This window comes from Anguilla anguilla, chromosome 6 (assembly GCF_013347855.1).
Source record: "Anguilla anguilla isolate fAngAng1 chromosome 6, fAngAng1.pri, whole genome shotgun sequence".
Lineage (NCBI taxonomy): Eukaryota > Metazoa > Chordata > Actinopteri > Anguilliformes > Anguillidae > Anguilla > Anguilla anguilla.
In genome coordinates, this window is record NC_049206.1 from 25,314,173 (window position 1) to 25,337,853 (window position 23,681).

Consider the following 23,681-nt stretch of genomic DNA (forward strand, 5'->3'; position numbering starts at 1 on the left):
TGACTCCAATTAGCTTTTGGAGAATTCATTAGCCTGGAGGCTCACATTTTCCAACCTGTGAATGTTTAAGTGATGCATTCAGTATTAACAAGAAGAAGTCTTTATTATGTTTGTTATTGGTTTAAGCAGATTGCGTTGTGTAATTAATGCAGAATACCAGGTAATTCCAAAGAGTAATTCCAAACTGCCTATAGAGTACCACCCAAGTGACAAGTGTTTGTCCCTTTATAGGAGCTTTTCATACCCTTTTTTCTGACAGTATAAGGGGAAAATAATCAACTACAGATTACTGATCAGTAAGGCTGAGAGTTTGTCACAGAAGTCACAGAGCTGTTGCTGCAAAGTTCTTGAAAATCGTGGAAAACTGGAAAAAAAATTTTTTATGTTTATTTATTTCATTAACTGATCACATGCACAGCAGTGGGAAATGATTGAATAACATGCACAACTGTTGCAACAGTAACAAGTGCTTTATGTTTTAACAAGATCAGTGGAAAGCCTTTTTGTGTGGACTTTGCATGATCTCCCCGTGTTTGTATGGGTTTCCTCCCACAGTCCAAAGCCATGCAAGTTAGGTTGGGGAGTCTGAATTGCCCCCAAGTGCGTGAGTGAATGGTGTGTGTACGAACTGTCGAGGGCGTATTCCTGCCTCTCGCCCAATGGATGCTGGGATAGGCTCCAGCGCCTCCTGAGACACTGACCAGGAATACTTTCGCAGACTTTCACGATGAACACTAAGGCGTACAGGCTATATCTTAATCACATCATGAAATCCCCATCTTTATATGAAATTATTTTTCTCATCATCATGCATCATTATTCTGGGGATTATTTGGCCTGTTTTGTAATACTGGGCGGGGGGGGGGGGGGGGGTAATGGTGGGTTGTAACCCCCCTATCCCCCTATAAAATTTCATATATACATATAAAATTGGTATTTGCATCCCTCAGGATTAGCACTGTAATAAAATGCTGTGTTAAAATTTATATACAGCTTGCCCTTTGATCAGCGACTGACATTTTAAAAGAGACTTCAAACTGTCCCTTTGCCAACACAAACATTGTTACTTTTTAATAGAACTGCTGCACCATGTCTCTACTGTGTGCATCCCTCATTATTGGATTATTGTTTTATCTCCAGGCCAACTGGTCCTCTGCTGTAATTCCAGGTATGTAATATGCGCTTTTGTTTTATGTGCCTAGTAACAATAGTGTATTAAATGTAAATTAAACTACCAAAACTACCAATATTAAATGTTTTATATTTACAGTGTGTGGCACACACACACACACACACACACACACACATTCCTGTGTAAAGGTTTTTCTTTGATTGAAACCACATTTTTAAAATGACTCTGTGTAGTGCTTTTTGGAAAGTAGAGTTCTAGCAAATAATATAATGTTGGAAGGTCCTGTTTGAGGTATATTATACCGTTAGCTCCATAATGTTTGGGGCAAGAACATTTTTTCCTTGATTTGGCTCTGTACTCCACAATTTTTGATTTGTAATCAAACAATTCACGTGTGGTTGAAGTACGGATTCTCAGCTTTTATTAAAGGGTATTTTTGTATCACTATGTAGAAATTACAGCCCTTTTTTACATGGTGGTACAAGACAACAAAATATCCCTCTCTGAGAACGTCAGAGCAATAAATTGGGTGCATATTCTTGTACAACACCTGGAGAATCTTTCTCTTCCTTATGACCTACTCAAGCCAGCTCTTGGTCCAGGCACTAATTATTTCCCATCAGGACTACTGCAACTCCCTCCATGCTGGTCTTGCTGCCTCTGCCATCAAACCTCTGCAGCTCATCCAGAACACTGCTGGTCACTTGATGTGCAGCCTGTCCCAGGCTCAGCCATGTTACTCTCCTTCTCATCTCCCTCTTCTGGCTTCCAATACTGGCTCACATCAGATTAAATACCTTCGTACTACAGCTAAAGGAACTATTACATTATATCTTCAAATTACCATTGGACCCTACACACCAGCTCTCAGTTCTGCAACCTATGGAAGCCGGGCCCTATCTAGCTGTTCTCTTTCTTTCTGAATTTCCTTCTGGGATAGTACTGTTATAGGTATGGTTGTGAAAGGTAAGTTAGCTGTAGTGTGTAGTGTGAAGGACCTGCATTAGGGTCCTATGTGACTCCTCTCTTATGTGCTTCTCTGCAGTAGAGGAAGAAGACCCCAATTTCTGGAATGTGAAAGGAAAGGAGGCTCTGAGGAAGGCTTTGAACCTGAAACCCAACCCATACCAGGCCAAGAACCTCATCCTCTTCCTTGGTGATGGTAAGAGAGAGGGGAGAGGGGACAGGCAAAGTACTGTTAAGACTAACATTAACTGGTAACGTCCAGAGTTGTGGAAGTTGCGAACTCTGGAATTGGATGTTTCTTGAAAAGTTAGGGACAGTTTCAGATTTTGTGGATTTTTTTTCCCCCAGTTAGCACACGATAATAGTTATAAATGTTCTTTACAGTGTGTAACAGCTCATCACTGAATATCTGGTTGCATATACTGAATTGAGTGAGATGTCACTGCTATGAAATTGAGTATATCTCAGGATCCACACAAGAAATTTTATATCCCAACATTCATTTAAATATCTTAAGCTACCCAGGGGTTCAGTAACCTGCAGAAATAAATATTAATGCTAATTACTCTGATCATGTTTTAAAATCACAGAGAAAATAGTGGGATGCCATCTTTCCTGGGTACAAGTCCTGGGTGGGGTACAAGTGTAAATGGCACTTGACCTGAATTGTTTCATACATGCATATTCTTTCATATAACAGGTAATGTAGTTGAAGTCCATAAACACATAACTTTGTCATAGAGTTAATTTCAATACCACTTAGCTGCTTGGCTAAGCCGGCCTGGTCTGACAGACTCCCGGTGTAGTTTTGGTTGGTGACCAAACCAGTTACACTTAATGTACCTTCACATACATTAAAACAACCACACACTTCGAAAAGAGCAACATTTCACATTTCCCCTTGTTCACACTGAACAACCTGCAATTCAAAATCATTTGACAACCAAACTGCATGCTGTTTTCTCTAGATTCGTTTATAAACTATCATCTCTGTAGCTAGGAGAATGCAGCTGATGAGCAGGTGATTTGAATTGTGGGATATCATGTTTTCCCCAGAGACCAGGAGTATGATAAGGTTTTTTTTTAGTGGAATGGATGCAGAAGCATTTAGATACTCAAAATAATCAAATAATGATTTTTGACTTCATTGAACTGCTAAACTGAAATGCACTAAAATTATGTTAATATGCATTTTATATACAAAAATGTGTGTTTAAAAGAGGCCATCTAAAATGCCACTCCATCTGAAAAAATAGTCATCTTCTACAAGGGGCAGTCATATGCTGGTGTTAATGCAACTGATGTCTGAGATTCCGCTACCTTTCGTGATATCTCAGCTGCTACTGCATCTCAGTAATCAGTTGCTCATGTGCATTAGCACCAGCATATGTCTGGCGCTTGTGGAAGATGGCAATTGAACCAGAATGCATTTGGCCAATGGTGATGGTCGCAATTGCACCAGCATGCTTCTGACCCATGCAAAATTGCAGAATTGACCCCAGTAATTGTCTGACCGATAATGGAAGAAGCATTAGAATCAGTATGCATCTAGCCTCTATGGAAGGTAGCATTGGCACCATCATGCATTTTGCCCAGGGATATACTGGGTTCATAACGTAGTGTGTCACAGCGTTCTCATAACTGCATTGTGCTTTCTGAGAGATCTGTGCATGTGTCTGAGCCTTGTGGAAGGTAGCATTACCACCAGCATGTGTCTAACCTATGTCCAGGCATGGGTATCGCCACAGTGGCAGCTGCCCGGATCCTCCAAGGGCAGATGGCAGGGAAGACGGGCGAGGAGAACTCCCTGGCCATGGACACCTTTCCCTACCTGGCTCTCTCAAAGGTCAGGACCCTCCCCCAGAATCCATCACATTCTGCACACTGAGAACCATGTTGCCAACCAAGGCCCTGATCCGAATGTGAATCATTTGCATATGAAAGAGGTCAACCAGAAAATGCAATATTACAAAAATAATTTGGGCAAACTATGGCGCCATGCACAGATGAAAGCAAGGTGGAGGAAGGATGTATGTTCCTTCTTTTGAGTTTGTACATGCAAGCTGTTTGACCGGTTTTCTGTGGTGTCCATCCAGACCTACAACGTGGATCAGCAGATGCCTGACAGCGCGGGTACAGCGACCGCATACCTGTGTGGTGTCAAGGCCAACTACGGCACGCTAGGCCTTAGCGCCTCTGCCCGGCGGTACCAGTGCAACACTACCAAAGGCAATGAGGTCTTTTCTGTGCTACACAGAGCCAGAATGGCAGGTAGGGATGCCAGAATCTTCCGCCCACCACACACGCACATACACACACCATCATCCACCCTTCGTGGCAAGCCCTTCGTGCAACTCTCCCAAAAAGGCAGTCCCTTCTGGTAACTGAAAGAGCTTATCAGACACATTAGCACTGTAAAGCCTGACAAAATGCTTTGGACAGGGAGGTACATAAGCTGATTATTGACTTGTACGTATTTGTTTCAACCAAAAATGTAATGCATGGTGTAATGGTTTTTCTTCTCATGATTCTGCATCAGCTTGAATGCAAGAGTGGAAAGGCTCTGGTGATTCTGTATCAGCTTGAATGCCAGTTTGGAAGGTTCTGGTAACTCTGTATATTCTGTGTTGCAGAGAGGACAGATTCTTTTGATCGACAGTGTTCCATGTTGCAAGAGTCATGGAACCTGATGATTGTGTGCGTTCTGGGTTGCAGGGAAATCAGTGGGCATCATATCCACGGCGCGGGTCCAGCACGCCTCCCCGGGAGCCGCATACTCGCACACGGCCGACAGGGGATGGTACAGTGATGCAGAACTGACCCCTGATGCAGTGCAGCAAGGGTGCCGGGACATCGCCTATCAGCTGGTCCACAACACCGATATGCAAGTGAGATCAGAATGCTACTCCCTCAGATAGACCTACAGCATTTCTTGTACCTAGAAGCCAATCTCTCTGTATTTCTTATGAAAAATTCTGGTCCTGCATTGGCAGATGTAGGAGTTTTGGTGAGGGGAAATTTATTAAGCTGTAAGAATGATTTTGATTGGATTTGTTTATAAAAACTTGAGATACACATAGAATCACTGGATGGATTGTCATTGAGGGGGCAATAGTTTGTGTAGCAGCCAAACTGGATGGAATGCTAAAAGTCATTTTTCATCTTGATGTCATTGTTTCATTTACACTGCCTCCACATACTGTAAGTGCAAACAAAACCTGTGTGCATTCTATAGGCCGAATCTCTAGCTCAGTGGTTCCCTACCCTGTTCCTGGAGATCTACCGTCCTGTAGGTTTTCATTTCAACCCGGGCACATCTGTTTCTACTAATTAGCAGCTCAATGAGATCTTTAGTTTTTGAATGATGTTTGTTTTGTTATGGTTGGAGTGAGAACCTACTAGACGATAGTTATCCAGGAACAGGGTTGGGAACCACTGCTCTAGCTTCTTTTGGTTAAAAGAATAATACACTGGAGGTTCACTCTTTATCTGTGAAAAAGGGTTGTTTTGCTCAATACACTCAATGATTATTCAACTGATTCAACTATCCACTGTACAGTGTCTGACACAGACTGGTGTTTCTGGCGCAGGTTATCCTTGGAGGAGGGAGAAAGTACATGCTGCCCAATGTGACTCAGGATCCTGAATACCCAGAATCCACTGGAACCCGACTGGACAATGTTAACTTGATCAATGAATGGCTCAAAGGCAAGAAGGTGAACAAGAACCTCCATCCCCTTACTATGGTGAAACCAAATGGCCACATTAAAATGTTTGTCCTCCAAAACGGGTCTTTCGAACAGAAAATTTTAATATCAGCATTGCCTTAGTTTTGGCTTTGTATAATTTTTTTAATTTTTTTATCACAGAATCAGGAAGAACTCACTAAATCAAAGATACAACAAACCCAACTACAGCACATTCTATTTTGATTTTCCAGTAACAGTATTTTAAATTTCCCTTTAGAATGCAAGATTTGTGTGGAACAAGGCAGAGTTGAATTCTGTAGATCTGGATAAAACAGACTATCTGATGGGTAAGTTTTTATATTAAAGTGTTGAAAAAATAAGCGTCTTCAGAGCCTCTGAAGATGCTTGCTACTTTAAAACATCAGTCTGGATTACTTGTCACCATTATATTCCATTAAATTCAGTTTTTATATGTGCAGCTCTATGTTTTGAGTGCTCTACTTTTTTACTTGGCTAGACTCACCCTGTGGAGTTGTGAGTGTAAGGAAATTCTTTATACATGTATGAGTGTGTCTGATATGCCCAGAACTGCCATGTAAGTTTTGGTTGCTGTCTATTGCCTCTCTTCCCAGGGTTGTTTGAGCCATCGGACATGAGGTTTGAGCTGGACCGTGACGTCAACACTGACCCATCGCTCACAGAGATGATGGAAAAAGCCATCCTTATCCTCAGGAGGAACCCCAAAGGATTTTACCTTTTTGTGGAAGATGAGTTTTAAGCAGCATTCATCTGATCCTCAGTCAGAGGGAGGGGGAATGATGTTGGTTAGACAGAAGGCAGTACAGAGGTTAGAGCGGTGAAATTGTGGTTCCAGAGAGTGCTGGGTTTTGGTCCTGCTGTTGTTCCCTTGGGCAAGCCCAGGGCCACTTATCCAGAGTCTTCATGAAGAGATTTTTAAGGCTCCTGAATGGGTTGGTTAGTAAAAGCACTCTTCATACTGTAAGTACAGACTGAGCCTGATAACTAAGACATTGCTGTTATTGCCCCAAATTATCTTTTGCTAAAAAATCTTTAGCAAAAAAGATTTCTTTTTGCCCCCTAAAAATCTTTAGCTGTCACACCTGGGGCTTTTGACTAGAATCTTCAGAAGTATTGCCCTTCCAGGGGTAAGGTGGATTTATGTTAATCAGGGTCTCACTGGTTAGCACTATGTTTCCCCTCAATAACACACCTGGTGCTCTCAGGTTGCCAGTTGTCAATGAGAATTATATATCTGCTTTTTCAGTGCTAGCTCTCCTGTAGTATGGTGTGAATTTTGTGTAAAATAGTCACTGGCTTACAGGAAAGTGCATCTGAGGAGCTCACATATCCGTACACATATTACTCAGCATGCTCTATACACTCTTAGCACTCTAATGCATTCAGTTCTGCACTTGTGTAATGGCAGAAATCATTTGGACCATGTATAGTTTCTCAATTTTAATTACCACATTACATTATATTACTGGCATTTGGCAGACGCTCTTATCCAGAGCGACGTACAACAAAGTGTATAACCATAACCAGGAACAAGCATGTCGAAAACCCTAGAGAGAAGTACCATTCCAAGTGCAGGGAACAACCGCACAGTTCAACTTGGACCCTGTAGGTTAAACTGATTAACACAAACAAGAACAGCAACAACGCAGTCTATGCAAAAATACAAGCAGTAGTTACGACGAGTGCATTAACTAAGTCAACTACGAAACAGCTACCTAGTTACAACCCCAAGCTTACAGTCAATTTAGAGATTACAGGGAGGTAGGGAGGGATGGGAAGAGGTGCAGCCTGAAGAGGTGAGTCTTCAGTTGTCACTTGAAGTGGGTCAGGGTCTCAGCTGTTCTGACCTCCACCATCGTGGGGCCAGAACAGACAGGAGAGGGGATCGGGAAGCGCAGGTGCGAAGAGGGGGAGGTGCCAGGCTTCCTGAGGTAGCGGAACGGAGGGGTCTGGCCGGCATGTAGGGTTTGAAGATCTACCAAAGTTTCCTTGTTGTGAGGCTGGGTGTTGGACTGGACTGGATACTTATACGCTTCTGTGTTTGGCTCTGACCTTCAAGTGGCAGGATAGATCACGGACACCATGCTGGAAAGGCCAAACTGGCCCTCACAGAGGCAGTGGAGCTGGACCGGGCCATCAGGAGGGCGGGAGAGCTCACCAGTGAACTAGACACCCTGTCGGTGGTTACTGCCGATCACTCCCACGTCTTCAGCTTCGGAGGGTATTCCTCCAGGGGTAACCCTGTCCTGGGTACAGAGCCTCTCTTTATTTAGTTTTAATTCCTCCGTCTGCTCTTTGTAGTTTTGTCATATTGCAGAAAAGCATCCAACATCCTGTGGTGTGTTAATGTACTATGAACAGTACTGAAGGGTTGGGGGCCCTGAATCTCTGTGAATTCTGTCTTTCTCTCAGGGCTGTCAAGAGTTATAGCTGATGATGGAAAGCCATTCACTAATGCACTATACGGAAATGGACCTGGGTACAGAGTAGAGAAAGGAAGCCGCCCTGAAGTTAATGCAACCATTGCAGGTGAGAGCCTTGTAACTAAATATCAAAGTACATTTACTGTAAAAAAAAAAAAAAAAAGAAGACAATTATACAATTAAACAATAATAAAATATTACCATAATTTTCACTGACTAACTTTAAATGAAAAGCAAAAATAAAAGCGTCCACCTAGCAGATATGTTGTATAAATCCCACTTCAGTTAAGTTTTTGGTGTTAGTGTTGCCATAGAAAAAGTTTTGGCACCACCATGTGGCTGCATTTATTCAGCAGATAAATGGAAATTTAGGGCTCTGTTTCAAGAAGGCAAAAAGCTTCTCCCTAAGGCAGTGGCACGTATCCAGAGGGCAGTTCGATATTATCGAGCATCGCAATAAGGCACAAGGGTATTAGTGCCAAGGTTGGTATTTTTAATCCTGTTTTTTAGCGCTTGCTCTAGGTTTGAGGAAAAGAGGGTGGGTCAGTCCTTTGTGTGTGGTGTGGTGTGGGTTTGTGCAAATTTATTGCAACGCGGTAGTTTTATTCATTTATTTTTGTTTTATTTGGCACCCTGCACAGGGCTGAGCATATCCAATCCAATGAGTATGTCTTGTTCTGCCTTTCAGATGGTAATGACTACATGCAGAATGCTGCAGTGCCTCTCCCTGCGGAGACCCACGGCTCCGAGGATGTGGCCATTTTTGCCAAGGGCGCCATGGCCCACCTGTTCCATGGAGTGCAGGAGCAGAGCTACATCGCTCACGCCATGGCCTACGCTGCCTGCATCGAGCCGTACACCGACTGCCGGCTGCAGCTGTACGTGGAGCCCAGCAACGCCATGTCCTCACGGTCCAGCTTCCTGACCCTTCTGCTGAGCCTGCTGCCGGCTGTGTACGCCTGCATTTGCGTGTGAAGAACTCGCACATGGAAGACGCAGCCCCACAAGTACTAGTGCCTCCAACTCATCTGCTCAGTGACTGTACTGTACTGAGAATGATTAAGTGAGAGCATTATTCTGTATGTCTGTGGGAGGAGGCAGCTTCCACAGTAAACTCATTTAATCAGTATGAGTTCAGGAGGATGAGAAGACCTGCTAAATACTTCAGCTTTTGTGAATAAAGGGATGGCCAGCTCTTGTTTATTCTTTTTTTGTTGTTGTTTGTTTTATTTGCTTCTAAGTCTCCGCCTTGGATGATCTTCTTAATTGCTGAAAGTATTCACTCATTTATTTGTAATTGTTTCAAAGTTTTCATTAAAAGATCTGTTATTGTTCCATGAGTGATCACAATTATTGCATTCTTGGGATTGTGGGTGCTAAATTTAATGCATGACCACTGGGTGCCATTTTCTGATAAAACGCTGGGTGTCTTTGCAGTGATGTGCCCCAAAATCAGGCTCTTTGTTTGCCAGGTTGGTAATGTTCTCATTCAACTTATTTGGGAAATAAAAGGAATAATTGAAATCTGTGCTGTGGTTGGGTGTAGCCAGGAGTCCAATGGGACTGATCATAATTGACAAATACAGACGGGTGACAAATTAAAGGAAAAACCAACATAAAGAGTCTTAGTAACCTTACTAAGACTCTTTATGTTGGTTTTTCCTTTAATTTGTGGCTTATAGTTGGGACACTATAAGCCACCAGAACAGCTTCAATATGCCTTGGCATAGATACTGGAGGGATGGAACACCCTTGTACCATTCTCTTGCTGCATGCCACACATGCACTTACCCACTTGTCGAAAATATGGTGAAGGATGACAATCTGACCATATCACTTTTTTCCACATCTCTGTAGACCAGTGCCTTTGTCTTTTTAGATATTTTCTTAATGTCATCTTGATCCAAAATTGAGGTCAACTGGGTCTGCACAGCATTTTTATACATGCCACAGTGCATGATATGATGTTAATTGCTTAATTGTATCATGCAGTACACCAGTATGGAAACATTCACATTCGTGATGCCTAGGAAGAAGGGTTTCATTGGCAAGGTACACCTATTATGTAGTCTGCACAGGTTGATGGGGTGCCTGCAGACCACCTATGCCAGCATAATTTTTGCGAAGCAAAATTGTGCGACAGGTGGATGTCAATAAAAATTGAGATAAGCAGTTGTTAATACGAGCTAGTCTATGCTTTACGTGGAATTATGCAGATGAATTTATGCGTAAACATGAATTAAATGAAGCTTTCTCTTGTTTCCTTGCTCAAGCATTTCTTTAACTTACTCCAGAAGATTATACATTTCTGCATGTTTTATGTAAGCCATAAAGTAGGTCTACGCCGTTCGTTCAGAACCGTGATACTGCGCTACCAGCGCGAAAAATATACCGTCGTCACAGTGACGTTTATATTCGAGCCAATTCTCGCGAGGGTTTATATAACCACACGCTCTGTCTTTCAACAGCGATGCTGTTTTTTGCGACAATGCGAATGAACTGCAATTCAAGTGACAGTAAAAGGGAGAAGCAAATGTGTGTGTGCTCACATACCACTGAACTAGCTAATTCATTAAATAAGGAAGAAACTGAACAACTTACTATCCGACAGACAAACTGAACGTTCGCAACCAGACCAGACGTAGTACCTAACCTAGTAGAATGGCAGCTCCACGGCCCATTAAAGGTATATTGAAGAACAAAAATAATGGGTCCAGAGGCAAGACGGGCCCTCAACTACAGCAAGTCTCACCAGTGGAAAGTGAGGATCCAGGACTTCTGGACGAGTGAGTAAGGCACCGTCTGACAGGTTTAAATCACGCATCCACTGGGGATTATTGTTCATTTGTCATGTAGCTAATTTAACTTTTACTCAATCGAAAAGAAAACAGTACATAGTTAACGATAGCTTGCTAACTGGCTACCAGTATGTCAAGCTATGCTGCAACGATACCTCTCTTTGCTAACGTCATGTTTCGCTAACGATAGCTCACTACTATTGTAGGTTGTCATCATAGACCGTAGAAATGTATTTAACGTCATCCAGCTGAGTGTTGTCAACCGGCTGTTAGCATCAGATAATGATTGTGTTGGCTAGCAAATTAGCCAAGTTAGTTAAGTTAGCAATTGGGCATACTTGAATGCTACATGAGCTGGCAAATATCTTGCCAAACTTGAAGTGCCAACAAATGAGTGGCCAAATGTTAGCTACCTACAGTTTCACTAAAACGTCAAACCATGTTCTCCTTTGTCGTGTTTAAAATGAACTACATTTATACACGAATTCATTAAATCCAAAGAACAAGCTGGGCAGGTGTGTTTGGAAGTAACATGGACTGCATAGCTAGGTCGGATAACTTTACACGATATGCCAGGACTGGGCGACATGGACAAAATATCATTTTACGATTTTTTTGCTAGATTTCGTGATTCCGATATACAACGCTTTGTGAAACGGTTAACAATACGGTTTACTGGAAACAATAGGAATTAATTTACCTGTTCTATACGATGTGTATACAAAGATGGATTGTAACACATTTTTTCACACATTAGTCCACTGTTTGGACAAATGTAAACAAGTCCTTTTTGCTGAACATACAGCTGCCATGATATGGACTTAATGAATTGCCTTGACTCAAAAGCTTCTTTCCCAGTTACTTATCTGGAATTAACATAATCTAAAATAAATAAAATCGTACCTGAAAAGATTCATTTAAACTGGGCCACTGTGGTTCGTGAATAAAGAAATTCTCTTGCCACTCAGGAAAATGAGACGTACTGTGAAATTGTATGTTGGACAAGGATCGACTGGTCTTTGGTGGCACTTTCTTTGACAGTATCCTCATGTGAACATGACCCGAAATTGTGTCTGGGTAATGACAGTACAAAGGTATGCTGCTTCCAGAAGTGTCTTGCTACAGTAGTTTGCTCAATAAGAATAAGGTCAGAACTGGCACCTGATGGAAAAGAGATTCCTGAGAGTAGTTTTTCTTTTATAATTAAATGAGCTTTGAGCCAAGGCCCTCTCATTGGAGAAAACAGAGGTTGAAGCCTTTGCCAATGTTGGTAGACATTTTTTTCAGATCAGGAATGAGTTTTTTCTTGACTGAGTATGGGCATACAAATAGCATTTGTTAAAGTAACATTGCAGAATTATCACCTTAACATACAAATGACCAATTAACTTGTCAAATTATCAGCAGAAAGTTGCTTTTACACTCATCTAGTAGCTGAACACGCTGAACATATTACAGATCCTTTGCCTTCCATCCCAGTCATCTTGTCTAAGAGCCTTTTATATAGTAAATGTTGAGCTTACATTTTTTTGGCTGGACTTTTCGGCCTACTTCCTGAAGCTTTTCTGGCATTCAGAGTGACCTATGTTTTGAAGAGGCAAGTGACAAGTCCTCAGTCTTCTGGGATGGAAAATTTCCTGTCGCTGTGGAAACTGCACTCATTTTATGAACTATGCCCTGGCTGTTTCTAGATGTATAAATGTGCTTTGACAAATGACTGCTTTAAACAAAATTGTGAAATTAAAGGGAAAAAATAAACATTTGTGAGCTGCAAACCTTTCATTGAATGCGTTCCATGTGTCATTTCCTATCTGAGGAAATATGTGCTATATTTACACAGCTCCCTGCAATAAAAATGCCATCTCCAGCTGTGTGCTGCTAACCTTTCCCAGCATTACCCAGCTGTTGATGGCCACAGTGGCTGGTGCATCCCAGAATTCACCAGCCAATTTCACTGTTTTACAGACAACTATTTATTTAGAATAGAACAGGACCTCCAAGTGAAGAACGTTCCCTGCCAAAGTGGCTGGTAGAGAAAACAAACGTAACAGCCACAGATAAAATTTGCCAGCATTTGGTTTTTGGCTGGTGTTAATTAAATGTGTAAAATCCTTTATGTTGCTGAGAGCAGAAATCTTTGTCTTGTGTAAAATGTGATAAAATATTCACGTTATCAAATGTAAACCCCTTAATGCATCCAGGACTACTGTGCACTAGTGCCGTGAAACCCTGCATTGCTGCTAAACTTGATGCGAGACTATAAAGTGGAACGCAAATGTCGCTATCTGTGCATTTTTAACCTGTGTGATTTGTGGCAATGCACATTTAATTTGTAGAAAAAGCTTCAGAATTGTCAACAATTTCTTGCCCTCTATAGAGTGTGAAAAGGTGGACAAAAAATACAGTTTTAACACTTGGTGGAGCTGACCTTTCACATGAGGCATATGAATATAATGACTTTAATATTAATCATTTTGTGCTGTCACAAAGATGATATAGCTGGCATGTTTAAGAGCAGACATGACTGGCGTTGCTCTGTCACAAAGGCTTGTGTTCTCTCTCAGCTGATGTGAACACATCCACAGACACACGTGCACACTTGTGCACAAAACTCTTGGGGTTGTATTCTGAAGCCATTCCTTCAGTGCTCTGCGAAAGCTGCACTCTTCACTTACTGCTCAGCCATTCACAAAAGCAAATGCCCTTCGCTGAATGTAAAATTGAACACAAATCAGTCTAAAATGATGCATTTGTTGGGTGGTGTGCAGCAGTGATCCACAGCAAACATGTTTGAAAAACTGCCATCAGATTGCTTCCTCTGTTGGGTCTGATATCAGGATATAGAAGTGGGTTGTAGTCCAGAAATAAATACCCCAGAGGAAATATTTGCATCATGCAGTGATCAGAGTGTAATGCTCATTAAATTACTGCTATCCAATGTGGTTTAGGTGTATTATTTTTAATTATACAGTTTGGATTTATTTTAAAATATTTCTGTACTGCTGGTTTTTTTATTCTTGCATTTATCTGTCCAGCTGAACTATTTTTTACAGTTAGATTTTTTGGAAAAACATTTTGGCATGAGTGGCTTGATCAAGGGTACACTGGTAGAACCCATTTGACGCTCTGTTGAAACCTGGCTGTGGATGACACGCTTGCTAGTACGACTGCAATGGCATGAGCCTGTATTTATGATTGGGTTTTCCACACATGAGGAATAAAGAAAAAGGATGAAAATGGTCGTGCAAATGGTGGTCATTCTCTTACATTCCTTCTCTGTTAGGAAGAAATCGCAGAAATGGGACGAAATGAACATCCTTGCGACCTACCATCCTGCGGATAAAGACTATGGGCTAATGAAAATCGATGAGCCCAGTACACCCTACAACAGGTGAGGGGGAGGCTAAGCTGCATATCATAATGCAGTGGTTGCATTAACGTGTGAAAAAGGAGACAACATGCTAGGGAAAAAATACATTGCATTCTATAAATGCAGATATTCAAGGGTTTTTTTTGTTTGTTGTTGTTTTTTTTAAAGATTACAACAGGTGATGACCTGGCCTTGAACCACAACAAAATATTTTAATTTTGTGGTTATAAAACTCAGCATTATGACGTGGCCATGCTGGCATGAACCCAGATTTAGCATAACAGTCGACCCAGTTGGGGTGCATTAACAAAATTAAGTCACACCTGTCACAATCCAGTGATAAAACAACTCGAAATGTCATGTCCTTGCCTTGTTTTAAAACATGCATTTGATAGTAAAGGAGGGCCAAAACAGAATCAAAAGGAGGCCAAAGACAGCAGGTCACTGAAAAGGAGACGTATCGTCTGGAATGCCGATGTAGGAAAAACAGCATGTGTGTTTATTGATTGTCCACTTAAACTAAAAGGTTTATAGCTAAAATATGAGTCACCTTGTTTTAAAATTATAATAAAAATCGAGTTGTCCTCTACCAATGTGAGCCAGCTAACTGCGTGTGAGCATGCTCCTTTGGGAAAAATGCACGCTAGGGACATGACTTTTAATCCATCTTGTTTCCCAAGATGTATTCTGCCGATTGCCCTTGCATCTTTTTAGACATTGGATTTACGTGAACTCCATTTAATTTACTAGATGATTGCTAACAAGATCGTTCCCAATTGTGCAATAACGCCTGGGCCCATCACAGGATGGTGGGAGACGAGGAGGACGAGGGAGCTCTGAGTGACTCCGATTCCAACACGGCCCTGACTGCGGATGACCTGGCCAGAAAGTAAGGCTCCTCGCCGCACAGAGCCCAGCTGCCCGGGGCGACAGGCTACCCGTGTCATTTCCTTTCCCAGGTTTGATTGTGATGTGTGTGATTGGGACTGAAGCCGGTTTTTCAGGAAGAGTCATTTTTCAGAGGTGATCTCTGGAATTTGCTTTTCCTTCCTTTTCCACTCTCCCCAAAACTGACCTATATTGTTGTGACAAGAAGGAAACCATTACTGGGGGGAGGGGGGCACAAATCCCATGTGGAGTTTACAAGAAAACATTTAAGTGAGGTTTTGTGGTCAAAGACGAAATCTCTACTTTTCGACAAAATGCATGACATTATATGTGGTTTTGAGCAGTGATTTAGATCGTGCAAATTCGTTCCCCATCTGAGTGTGGGTGGCACTGTACATCTACCCACCCCCTAATTATTGAGTTGACTGTGTTTTAAGGGATGGTCAAAAATGTTATACCCTAATTTGTCTCAAAAAGTATAGATATAGATTGTGAGTGAAATTGCTGGCTTAATTTGTCCCCATTCCAAAGCTGTCTGTTTACATGTGAAGTAAATTAATAAAGCAGGTAGGGTGGAGTGATGTTCCTCCCGAAGCAGCTGGCCTGCTTTTTTTGCACGGTGCATTTTTCGTCGGGCCGGCTCACGCGTGACAATGGGTGCTTTGCTGCCCGCTCTCCTCAGGCTGGCGGCCGTGGAGGGAGCCCAGTCCCGCTTCATGCAGGAGGAGGAGGAGGAGGAAGAGGAGGAGAGCAGCGAGGAAGAGGTGGAGCAGCTCAGTCCAGAAGAGCAGGGTGAGGATCTGCATCCCTCCACCGCCACGCCTCTGTGTCTGTGTTACGGAGTGGCTTCTCTGTCTGTTAGGATTTCAGTCATCTTCCGCCTAGCAGAATTCAGGGACCTCATGAAAAACTCATACGAGTATATAGTGCATTAAATTTCTGATTTAGGATAGTTAACAACTTGTTACAATTCTGGGGTTGTAATTGTGGTTTTACCAACAATCACAAAGGTCTGCCAGGACTGAACTTGAGAACTGCTGGGTTCAACACTGTCCACAGTGAAATGAACTAAATCCCCTTGATTGACTTCCTACAGTCCGTTGGTGCATTTGTAAATTTGGTTGCAGAAGCACTGGCTGCAAGTTTAGGTTTTGCAATTGCATTGCTAATTTGAACTGTCGGTCCTTGTCTTAAAAAACTGAATGGGAGACCTTAATATGACAGCTCTCAGCCCAGTTTTTTATTGTCATTGGATTTGTAAAATTGTATGTTAGAATACATACAGGGCCTAGAATACATTTGGCTGAAAGACCTTTTTCACTTTTTGCTTTTTTTTCGTTAGGGCTGCTCTGTTCGTTTCCAGTGTGTGCGGATTATGCTAGATGGAAAAATAAAAATAAAAATTAGACACTTTTGGGACACTAAATGATTTTTCCATGTTTTTCTTTTAGCAAAAAAGAAGCATTTTCAGATGATGAGGAAAATGCATTACAACGAGGGTCTGAACATAAAGATGGCCCGGCAACTCATAGAGGAAGAGGACGATGAAGACGAGGAGATGAAGGAGGACACGGAAATGGAAGATGTCAGTGAGAACCCCCCTCAGGAAGGTAAGGGGCTTTGCATGAGCTCATTACACCAGAACTCAGGCTAGGCCTTCACGTGATGTAGACGTTGATATTAGAAGTTAAGACATTTAAGCTTGGTGGGATAGATACCATTGTAACATGGGTGTTCTGTTTATCTCCGGTATGTCAAAAAAGTTCATTTTTTAAAAGTACTTTTCCTGTTGCACATTGCTCTTTATCTATTAAAATCTGGTCCCAAACTTGCTCTGCTCATAAGTGAAAGACTTATGTTCAGCTGTTCTTTGGTTTTTAAGAATGCTTAAAGATTCTTCTCTTGTGTAGCATAATTTCCAGACATGGTTTGGTTACACTAATACCCTTACAAAGCATGGTGGATATCAAATGTTACTGACCGATACCATTACCCACCAACTGATTAGCTCCCTGATGAAGCAGTTTTCTTCCTGTGGACTGGGGTTTCTTTCAAGATGACAATACCCCTGTCCACACATTTGGTTGCGCAGTGGTATGCGGATTGTGATACTGAGTTGACCATGTGTTATGGGCTTCTCAGTCTCCAGATTTGAATCCAGTCGAGCATTTCTGGGAAGTTCTGGAAGAATGTCCCTCAACATTTTATATTTTCTTCAACTCTGCATGAGTTGACTTTCCTGTTAAAGAGTGGTGTGATATCCTCCAGCAGTATTACAGACGCTGGCCAGCTGGGCATACAAGCTTGATTGGACGCACATGGAGGTGTCCAAAAAGTGACTTTTCAGTTGTGTTTCCATATTATGTTGACTACCTGCATGTGAGACCAAGAAAGGAAACAAGAGAAGAAACAAAATTACCAGATCAATATTACTGGATTGAAATTGTCCTATGACTTTGTCAAACCTTTTCATTAGACAGTTGTCTTAGTTCAAATTATGGTAGTGAGATGGATTTTTACACAAGAAAATTTTGAGCATTACTGTTCCTAGGGACTTTAGTAATTGTACCAGATTTAGTTATATTATAATATTTGGTTATAACTGCATGATGAAAATGATGAGCATTGAAAATGGAGTATTGTTGGGCTGAATGGCCTGTTCTTGTCATTATGTTATGAAAGAACAAAGTTGGAAATGAAAATGGAAAGGGCCTGAACAGTAAATATAAATTATCTTTATTTTTCAAATAATCTTTTCAGGTGATGCCATTTCAGATGTCGTACCAATACCAACTAGACCAAAAAAGTTTTTTTGTTTTGTTTTTTTTTGCAAGTTGTTGTAGGTGTTTCATTAATGCCAACAAAGGGAGGTACTGTTTCTTTCAGTTTACCTGAAACACAGCTTGTCTTTTCATTTGTTTGCAGCGGAATCGCTGGACTTCTAGAAGCCGGCGATGTCGATCCACCATTTCGACTTTTCTATGCCTATTGAAAGCCACGGAGTGCAGCTTCCGAGCTGGTGCGAGAAGACAACCGCTGCTTCGCATCCCCTGCCATTCACATCTGTTAACGAACACTGCTACGCGAAGTGACGGCAAGCACGTTGGCCAACCAGCTCCTTCCTCTTCTGCCAAGATGGCCGCTCTACTGACCACTGAAAGGATTGGAACTTAAAGGCTGTTATCGGCCGAAACTTTCCCCGGCCTACTGCAGGGCTGGTCAGTAGGCTAGACTCCGCTGTGAGGAATCTCTTTCACAACATCACAAGACACGAGCCGGCTCGTTCCTGAACTGCCGTACCATTTCACCAGCAACAAGAAGCATCATTTGCAACTCTTCAACTGAGGAATTCCTGCTTTCTTTTTTATAATTTCAGAATTTTTATTGCCATTTTTTCTTTAAAAAAAAAAAAACAAAACATCCAGTACGAAAAAGATTATCCAGTACAGATGGATAATCTAGCAAAGGCTTTCATTAATTTTCAGTGTACAAAGCAGCGCATATTTGCTTTAAACGTGATCCCAATTTTCCTTTTGTTTTCCGCTGGCGCTACTGATGTATTTGCCCTTTAAATTTATAAAGAGGGCAGCACACGTATGTAAATCTTTGAATTGTATAAACTACTGACAAGTGGGACTACAGTCTGTGGAATATTGAAAATGCTGCTGGCATGTCATTCAGAGAATGATAGTCATTTGAGATGGTGTTGTGACCTTTGATCAATATGAAAGGTAATTTAGGATGGTGGCAAAATCAGGCATTTTAATTTAAAAATGTGATTTGCACTCTGACTTATTTATGAAGAGATTTCAGTGTTTCCCATTTTTAACATTTTCCATCATGTCTGTATCCATGAGAAAACTAAGTTACTTACTCTTGAATGGTCCTATGGGATTAATGCTACACTGTATTTATTGGCATAAAAATTAAGACAAGCAAATAATCAGTCAGTCATTTGAATTATTTTTCTCCCCTATGTGCTTTGAAAGATCTGACTGGCATATTATTTGCGTAATTATTCTGTTCTATGTGCAGTCTGTTTATGTACAATAGCCTACATATTACAAACCCTTTCGTTGATCCGATTGTGCGCGTTTCTGTTGTATGAGGTGTGTAAATATTTTCGCACATCAGTATGGAACTATTAAGATTGTTCAAATGTACTTGTAGCCTAAGTACTGGCGGAATAATCCTCACAGAAGTCTACAATGACCGTGGTTTGTTCAAATATAAGTAGGAAAAGCTATCCTTCGACTACGTCAAAGACAAAAAAGTCCAATTAAATGTGGGATTTTTCCTGGCGAGATGTATTTTATTGCTTGCAACTGTTGGAAAGTAATACGGAAAGCAAACGTCAATCAAGCGTTTGCTTCTCCATTGGGAAACTTACACGTCTTTGCGAGTAGTCTTTCCAGCTGCAATTCACGCGCACCTGAAATGGCAAGCCAATTTGTCTTCTGGATGCGGAAGTATTTTTCTGTTACCTAATATGAATGAACAATTATAGAAATAAATAGCTATACTGAGTTAGCGATCAAATACCTGGGCTGCGTTAATTCAACTATAACGTTTTTGGCTACCTTGGTTTTCCTTTGAAAAGTGTGAGATTTATTACCGAAGAACATTCCACGCCTGGCACCACGTGATAATTTGTGCTTCTTTAATTAACATTTTAATCATTTACGTGGGCAGAAATCATTTTAAACACTCTGGCACCTTTTCCTGTTATTTAATTTCAGATCAATTTGGAACCAGAAATACGTGAACGCTGAAGTAAAAAGGAACACAACCTTATTGACGCAATTTGTCGAGTTCGATACAGTATGTTGCCCTACTGCTATTTTAACCACGCGTTAAAAAAGCAACCACTTGCGACCATTTTTTAATTTACTGGATTACAGAAACCAGTAGTTTGATAGATCCATGTGTCCATACGGTGGCGCTGCCACACAATGAACTGGAGACAATCGAACACATGCACGGTGTCAGTTACTGGTTGCTTCTGGTAATAGCTGTGGTACGTGCGGTTACGGGTTCCATAATAATAATTTAGCTGCAGCAGATGTGCAAAAATAATATTAGCATAACCATTAAAAATGGACATGCGTGTCGAAACAGTACCGTGACACAACGGACATATTTTGTAATGTTTTAGTTTTGAGGCGGAGCAGCTGGGGCTGACAGACATTACAAATGCGGCGTATGTGTTGGCCGATGGTAGTGTCAGTTTCGCTACAGGAAACTGGTAGAAGTCCGGCCTCTGATGCGGGAGAAGCTGCTCTCGTTGGCTGTTGTCTCTGGCACTCATCCGTTCCCTGTGGATTACTATCGGGGAAGTAAGGAGGGGTACGGAGCCATTCAGGCAATAACGTCAGTCATAGCTTGTGTGAAAGATTTTGCCTTGTCCCAGAGTCGTTGCAATGCCCGGACTCACTTTATTACAATTACCTAGCAAATTGGATTCATTTGTTTTTTTCATTGTAATAAGATAATCCATTTTCATTGCTGGATTTTTATTTATTTTAGTCCGTTTTGGTGTCGAGCTTCAACTAGCTAGAATTCAAGTTGGGATATATAGCCAGTTTTTAGCTAGCGCAAGAAGCGCAGCTGTTGTATTCCTTCTTGGGTGTTCAGATTCAGTGGAAGATGAAGGTGACGGTGGATTTCGAAGAATGTCTTAAAGACTCTCCCAGATTTCGGTAGGCCTCGCTAAATATGCTCGTTCTGTTTCTGTCATTTTCTGAAAACTGCTTGGAGTTATTGCATTCGATAACTACAGCTATATTGCTGAATTACCATGGCATAATATTTTTTTACTCCCCAAATCTGTTATCCTTTACGCAGAATGATGCTCCACTTTATACTGACAAGCGAACGTTCACCAGAGTGCTTTGTGAATATGAATGTATAGCTAGCTACACAGTGAATGCAACATACTGTAGCCTACCTATAGTTAGCGTGTGCACTGCAGATAATTCAGTCGAGTGTCGCTGATATAGTGTCAAGTTAGCGACAAGCCATTTATTCATATTTAAGACTACTGACTGCATGTAAGATGCATGACTGGTTATCGGCTTACTGAATGCGAAAAAAGTGAAATGACTGCTTCGATTATGTCTCCTTTTAATGTGCCCAACATTAGCAGTTTTCGTAAGAGTTCGATAATATTTACAGCACCACACTTAATAATATTAAAATAATAGTAGCGCATTGCACTTAATTTAACAGGCCTATGTAGTGTCTAGGTTTACTGAACATAATTGTTTATGGCAGCATTATAAAAACAAAAGCTATATCGAACAGTCTCGGGTGCATGACACCTGCAGTTGTGCTTTGTGTGCACAAGAGCATGCTCCCATATAGCTAATATCTGGTGGCAATGCTGTTACGTTTGTGTTCATGTTTTGTGTCTTCTTGGATGTTTTTTGAAAGCTGAAAGTGGAGACATTTGTGTGAACAAAGGGAATAAGTGCGCTAGACCTATAAAACTAGAGCTTTGGATAGCTGGTGGACGTACACCCCCTCAAGCCCCCGACACTATTCCAAAATGTCCTGGTCAAATGGAAATATATGTGCTATTGTAAGCAAGATCGGACGCTGTTATATCCACGCTCGTGAAGTCATGTATCTGCATATTCTCCGGCGTCACTGTTCAGTTAGCCGGGCCCGCGGTTCAGTGTTTTCTCTTCCCCCCTTCTAACTTTGAGGCTTTCAGCACCGACCTTCCCAAGCTGTTCCCTCCCACTGCTGAAAAATCCCTTCTTATTCCGTGCTTCCAATATCAATAACAGATGTTCAAGCTGGGAGCAAGCGTGGAGGCAGTACTTTGAGCATTTCCTTAGAAAATCGAAAGTGTATTCGTTAAATTCGTAATGCCACTGGCCGTCCAAGGGAACGGGTTGAGCTCTGCAAAATCGCAGAACAAACGTCTTCTCTTTTAAATGTATGATGGTTTAACGTTAAACTACCACAGAATGTCTAGAATATTTTTTTTAGAGGAAAGGGGTTATGCGATTTCCTATCACGGGATCACTCCCTGTCAACGAGTTTATTTCGCTGACAAACAAGATTTGAAATCCACAGTATACTGTAGGTTTTCATGTGCATAGTAATGTAGACAGCCATCTCCCATAGAAATGCTTGGTTAAGTGTAACGTGCTCATAAGGGGCTTGGCCTATGTTGTACCCTTGCAGGCCTATATGCATTGCTCAACATTCATGTCATAGTGTTTAATAGTAATGACATCCCAAATAGTTATTTTAAAACTTAATTCTGTAAAAAGTGAATTACCTCCTAGTTTTTCCCTCACAGGACAGTGTAGTACTCTCACTGATTGTGTGCAACTCAATATTAGAATTTCTCTTGCTAGTATGTCTGCCAGTTAGCCTATGTTTTCCTTAATCAGCAAACCCGAGAGAGATTGTCACAGTTTGAACTTGAGTTTTTTTTTTTCTTCTTCTAATTTTATTTTAATGAGATCATTTTAATGAGTAATGTCAATTTGTCATTATCTTGATAACCAGTGCTCTTTGTGATCAATTTGTAGAATGTATTAATACTTTATAATCTTCCCACATTATTCTTAGTCTGAAGAGAAACGGATTTTAAGGGACAGCCACACTCGTACCGTTTCAGGACAAAGCGCGCTAGTTATGTGTAATCTTGAACTAAAGGACAGCAGCTGGGATGCATTCTTTTTCAGAGGTGTCCTGTATAATGCCTTGCATTCTTTAAAGCAGGGGTAAAGATCTGTCGTGATTAGATGTTGATTGCAATGTGAAATATGTTGAAATCATGGTAGCCTTTGCAGGTTGGATCAAGTAGCTGAGTTGAAGATTTAATCTGTGAAGTGACTGGACTATGTACCCCAGTAACAGCTGATTGTGGCCTGACTTTATTCTCAGAGGAGTGTCCCAGTATAATTTTTTTCTCTTGGTGTCAGTTGACAGTTTTTCTGGCACAGGTTTCACTCCAAACTCATTCAGTTGTTCCTTCATGCAGTCATCATCTGTGGTCTAGAGGACTTATCTGGGCTGGGCCTGTCTTGTCGCTGCTGGTCAGTTCTCCATAGCAGAGACTCTGCCTCACCTGCCTCTCCTGTATCACCCTCCTCTTCCTCATCTCCCCTCCTCTGTTTCTGCTCCTTGCCTTTATCCTTTCCTTCCTCTCTCTCCCATCACCTTCTTCTCATTTATCCTCTGTTCCATTTGGCAGGGCCGCATGGAAAACAATGTGAGAACTGGTCAGAAGGAAAGCTAGCCAGTCTGCTAGCGTGGAATAACAGCCTCATTGACATCTGTTTCCATTTGCCTCAGCTCTTAGTTTCACAGCCAGCGTGGTAAAGCTGCCCGCACCTCAGCAGTGTGAGGGTACGA

At 41.5% G+C, this 23,681-nt stretch overlaps 3 protein-coding genes across 6 annotated transcripts in view; all 3 read left to right on the forward strand.

Annotated features, from left to right (window-relative positions):
* Positions 1-97: 97 nt before the first annotated feature.
* On the forward strand, positions 98-9,699 carry alpi.2 (alkaline phosphatase, intestinal, tandem duplicate 2). The gene is made up of 12 exons (XM_035421910.1): positions 98-160; positions 1,141-1,168; positions 2,178-2,294; positions 3,829-3,944; positions 4,195-4,369; positions 4,814-4,986; positions 5,689-5,814; positions 6,065-6,134; positions 6,420-6,554; positions 7,885-8,076; positions 8,239-8,355; positions 8,938-9,699. The coding sequence occupies exons 1-12, from the start codon at positions 107-109 to the stop codon at positions 9,222-9,224; spliced, it is 1,590 nt and encodes a 529-aa protein (XP_035277801.1). The 5' UTR covers positions 98-106; the 3' UTR covers positions 9,225-9,699.
* Positions 9,700-10,684: 985 nt separating this feature from the next.
* LOC118229695 (protein phosphatase inhibitor 2-like) lies at positions 10,685-19,606 on the forward strand. Its single transcript, XM_035421911.1, has 6 exons — positions 10,685-11,035; positions 14,331-14,438; positions 15,223-15,306; positions 15,988-16,097; positions 16,757-16,915; positions 18,231-19,606. The coding sequence occupies exons 1-6, from the start codon at positions 10,911-10,913 to the stop codon at positions 18,248-18,250; spliced, it is 606 nt and encodes a 201-aa protein (XP_035277802.1). The 5' UTR covers positions 10,685-10,910; the 3' UTR covers positions 18,251-19,606.
* A 909-nt stretch (positions 19,607-20,515) lies between these two features.
* si:ch211-168b3.1 (arf-GAP with coiled-coil, ANK repeat and PH domain-containing protein 2) overlaps positions 20,516-23,681 on the forward strand; it is a 51,960-nt gene continuing 48,794 nt past the window's right edge. For 3 of the 4 annotated variants that reach the window (XM_035422039.1, XM_035422041.1, XM_035422040.1), the window contains exon 1: positions 20,516-21,004. In XM_035422039.1, coding sequence (XP_035277930.1) covers positions 20,952-21,004 — 53 coding nt within the window. In that variant the 5' untranslated portion in view covers positions 20,516-20,951. The remainder of the gene's footprint in view (positions 21,005-23,681) is intronic. The other variant, XM_035422042.1, reaches the window with a different exon arrangement.